The 4267-nt window shown below is 42.6% G+C and overlaps 1 protein-coding gene across 1 annotated transcript; it reads left to right on the top strand.

The window, feature by feature from the left end:
• Positions 1-1027: 1027 nt before the first annotated feature.
• On the top strand, positions 1028-3803 carry ifitm5 (interferon induced transmembrane protein 5). Its single transcript, XM_076300423.1, has 2 exons — positions 1028-2503; positions 3372-3803. Exons 1-2 carry the CDS (start codon positions 2297-2299, stop codon positions 3597-3599), a joined length of 435 nt encoding a protein of 144 aa, XP_076156538.1. The 5' UTR covers positions 1028-2296; the 3' UTR covers positions 3600-3803.
• The last annotated feature ends 464 nt before the right edge of the window (positions 3804-4267 follow it).

Genomic DNA, 4267 nt, shown 5'->3' with positions numbered 1-4267 from the left:
GTTAAGCTCAAGCCAATCAGAGAGTCTGGAACATTATGTTGTTAAATTGACATGATATCCACACTATGATAAGCAAACATGAATGGATGCATTGATTACATGATTTATAAATCCTCAAGGTGTCATCTGACTTCAACAACCCCCTTGGTTTTCACTCCTTTTTAGCTCATGAGACCTTTCATGAAGCACAGGCTCAGCCACTTGTTATGAAGCACAGGCTCTACTGATAAGTTGAGAACCGATACCCAGTTATGGGAACTGGCACAGACACCAGGTTCAGGGTTTTTTAAAAATACAAAACAAGTCATTGTCATTTATGAGAAAAAGGGGGCAGAGAAACTATGGGTGTCTTCCTGTGTGGCCTGAGAGATTTGCCATAAACAGGCGCATTTAAAAAAACAGATTCAACCTGCTGGCTGAGAAGCAGCAACTTTCTGCCTTTTTAAATAATCTCTCATCACCCAAATACTAAGCAGCATGGAATATGGACCATCAAACCAAGAGCAGGTGCCAATGCAAGTCATGACCCATGTGGTACCTATCCGGGACGTTCATGTGGACATGCCGCCGGACCATATCATATGGTCAGTATTCAATCTTGTATCCTGCTTCAACCCATGCTGCCTGGCAATGATTGCCTTCTTCTTCTCCATAAAGGTGAATATTAACAACACAGATCTTATGTTGAAATCTAGAATATTCCTATATATTTTTTCCTGCTCTAATGACTATAAACATTGGTGAGCAGATTGGAAACAGATTTTACAATCATACAATTTAAGATTTTGAGAGAATTTAAGTGTATCAATGGCTGAGATCAACTAGATTAAACTGAATGTCACTGTAATATTACATACAAGGTGTAATTTTGTCTTGCAGTCACGGGACAGCAAAATAGTTGGGGACCTTGAGGGAGCCAGAAGTCTTGGATCCACTGCCTACTGGCTGAACGTCCTTGCTCTGTCCATAATAGTTGTTTTTGTTATTATCATGATTATCATCAGATGCTGTATGCTGTTTTAAAATGTGTAGCTGAGAGCTTAACTTTTTGTTAACAGACATTTAGCACTACATATAATAGTGGAAATCCAAGGTTTGAGCATAAAGACCTCAATATCTTTGATTGGTTATTTTTATGGTCATCTGTGCTAGTTTGGACAATTTAAAACAATATTGCAGTCTTGAAATGTACTTAATTCCTCACCACCAGTAGGCCAAAGTTGGTGGCGTATTTTTAAACCATACACAGCTAGTTTGTCATATACTGTTTATGGAGGATAGTGACACAAAGAATACAACATTATGACGAATTATGCATATATCCATCGGTACTCTAAGTTCAAGTTGGACCCCCCCCCCACCCCGCAAAATTTGTCCTCAGAGTGCTTTCGGTCCTTAGTGACATTATAATGTCTTTATCATAAACAAAAGGATACTTCACAATACCGATTATATCAGAAATAATAATTGGAGGTGTAAATGATTAAAGAGACTTGTCATTCCATTAAGATTACATAGTTTTGTTGTATGGTGCTGTGATTCCTATGGTCTTATTGTGTTAATGTTGTATGTACAAGTAGGCCTACAAAATAAGACAGTGTATCAATCACATACTGTCCACAGGAGGGCATTATTCATCCATTTTAAACCAGTCCCTGTTCAATAGCACTTTCGGACTGTATTGAAAGCTCATCTGCATTGCAAAGCAAAATACACAACATCAATTGTACCTGTCTTACTATATAGACTAGCTACTCTGATATGTTACTTTAATTGCACACATTTCCAGACTGGAATTCTGTCAGAGAATGGAACTGCATAAGGACATGTCTAGACAACAAGTTGTTTCAGTGTTGGAATCCTTTTCTGCATTGATTTCATTTGTAAATAAATACATATTTTGCAATCTTTTGTTTCACCCAAAAAACTTTTCATCATAATTCATGCCGACTCTTACAGTAAAGAGCACCCCAGTGATCCACCCTTGGGAGTCCATGTCACAGAGACCCAGAGGCATCCTGCCTCGCTCACCCTCTCATAGGCTTGACCACATAATCACTGGCCTTGCAGCCTTTGCCTGCGCCCTCTCCGTGTCACCACCCTCCAGCGTCTGGATAAAAGCTGGACTCAGGGTGGGGGTAACCTCTCACTGGGATTTCTGCTCGAAGGGAACGTAGAGGGGCACAGGGCTATCCGCATTAGCATCTGCATTGTGAACCAGGACACCCCCTCAACAAACAAACACACACACACAAACACACACACACACACGCGCGCTCACACGCTATACAGCAGGATGGACAACGCCACTTACAACTACTCTTCCGACTGCACCCCGCTGACCAGCTGCAAGTCTGCCCGCAAGCCGGCTGGCTCCACGGCGGTGAACATGGGCCATGCTCCGAAGAGGGCCCCTAAGGACTACTTGCTCTGGTCTCTGTGCAACACACTCTATGTCAACTTCTGCTGCCTGGGCTTCATGGCTCTCATCTACTCCATCAAGGTGAGATCTCTCTGCATGGCTAGATCTATAGACATGGCCACCAATCTATGACAAACAACTGTAAACAAATGAGCATTCACATTATTCTTTCTCATTAGACTGCAGTAAAGACTGCATTGTTGATCGGAAATATATTCCGATCAACAATGCATGAAGACTGTTCAAAACCTGTTAAGCATCACTGAATATGAATTATGGTAGTGTCTTTTCTGAGCCATGTAGGGCATTATAGTCGCCATGTAAGATGGAATTGTTGATTCTGTACCACAGGAATGTGTGTGTGGATATAGAACATGGTGAACACAGCGGCACAGAAAAAAATCACATCCTGTGTAATAGCGTCGTGCTGAAATTAGAGACGTTTGCGCAGGTTTAAATATGGAGTAATTGGTATGTTGCTAATAGCTGATTAGAGGCAGCCCAGACACACTCCTGGCCCACGCTACAATAACACAGCTCCAGACTCAACTGAGCTCTCCAGTGAAGGGAAAATAGATCCACATGTAATTTTCCTGATCTCTATTTGCCATCACTCATGCTGCACAGCCTTGGGCATGTTCAGCGTTGACAGGGAATGGTCGTTTTTGGATATCTCATTTTCAGCGTGTAGTGTAGACATCAAAGTGGTGTTGTAGAGCAAACACGCAATGCACATGGTAGGATGTGGGACCTGATTTTGAAAGAGAAACATAATGTACCAGCTCAGCAGGTTTCTGAGGCTAGCTGTTGTCAGACTGGTTTAATAGAGAGCAGGTACACCACGAGAGGTCTGATCTGAGCCCATGTTACACCCCTGGAGCAATGTAGGCTGAATCCTATGAGCTCACACCATTCTCAATACCTGCATATGTACCCCCTGTCTGTTCAGGCCCGGGACCAGAAGACCCTGGGAGACTTGCGGGCCGCGCAGGAGTGCTCAGACAAGGCCAAGTGGTACAACATCCTGGCCTCGGGCTGGAACCTGCTGTTGCCTCTGCTCCTCCTGGGCCTGGTGGTGCTGCTGCTGGTGCACCTGGGCACCTCAGAGGGCTCCTTTGACTTCTTCGGGGAGGACGGCTTCCAGACCTTCATGAACCTCTTCAGCTTCAACTCGTGAGGTAGACAGACAGACAGATTTGCAGACGGTAGCACTCACGAACCAACCGAGCCTCCTCCTCACAATGGACACCTGCCCCTTCCACCAACATCTACCTTTCTTTGAAGAGTAACTCCTTATCCTTAATTTCCTCAAAGTAACTTGAGTATTACTTGACTTATTATTGTATTATTATTTTTGATCAAGATTACTATTAGCCCTTGGTAGAGCCTGATGATTTTCTTCACTCTCCTTTTGTGAAAAAATGTGATCTGTGTGAAATAAAATATTTAATAATTATATGAGAATGATATAGTTTGGCTTTGCTTTAATATTCAATCCCGATTGGGCAAAAAGGGGAGCTGTTCCATTAAATCAAATAACATATAGACTATACATTGACCAAAAAGCTTGTTTTGGCTCTGTTCAGTGTGAACATGTGTGAACATAAGAGGATGAAAGGGTATGTTGCACAGGGGACATCACAGATTATTATTTAATGGTCACTTGGGGAAGATGCTCATGACAGCCTTTTCTCTCGTAGAGAAATACTTTTGGATTTGGTGCTCTCTCTCTGGTTTGGGTATCATGTTCTTGCTCTAAAAACTGCCACGTCGTAAACTACTGTTTAAAAATCCTTTTCCATTCGTAACAGTGTACGTCAGTGTAAACAGTGCCTTGACTACGGG

This window comes from Alosa pseudoharengus, unplaced genomic scaffold (genome assembly GCF_046254945.1).
Source record: "Alosa pseudoharengus isolate Yale_2024_CS ecotype anadromous, Long Island Sound unplaced genomic scaffold, YU_APseudo_1.1 YU_APseudo_1.1_scf_10, whole genome shotgun sequence".
Taxonomy (NCBI): Eukaryota; Metazoa; Chordata; class Actinopteri; order Clupeiformes; family Clupeidae; genus Alosa; species Alosa pseudoharengus.
This window is presented reverse-complemented; position numbering and strand designations above follow the sequence as displayed.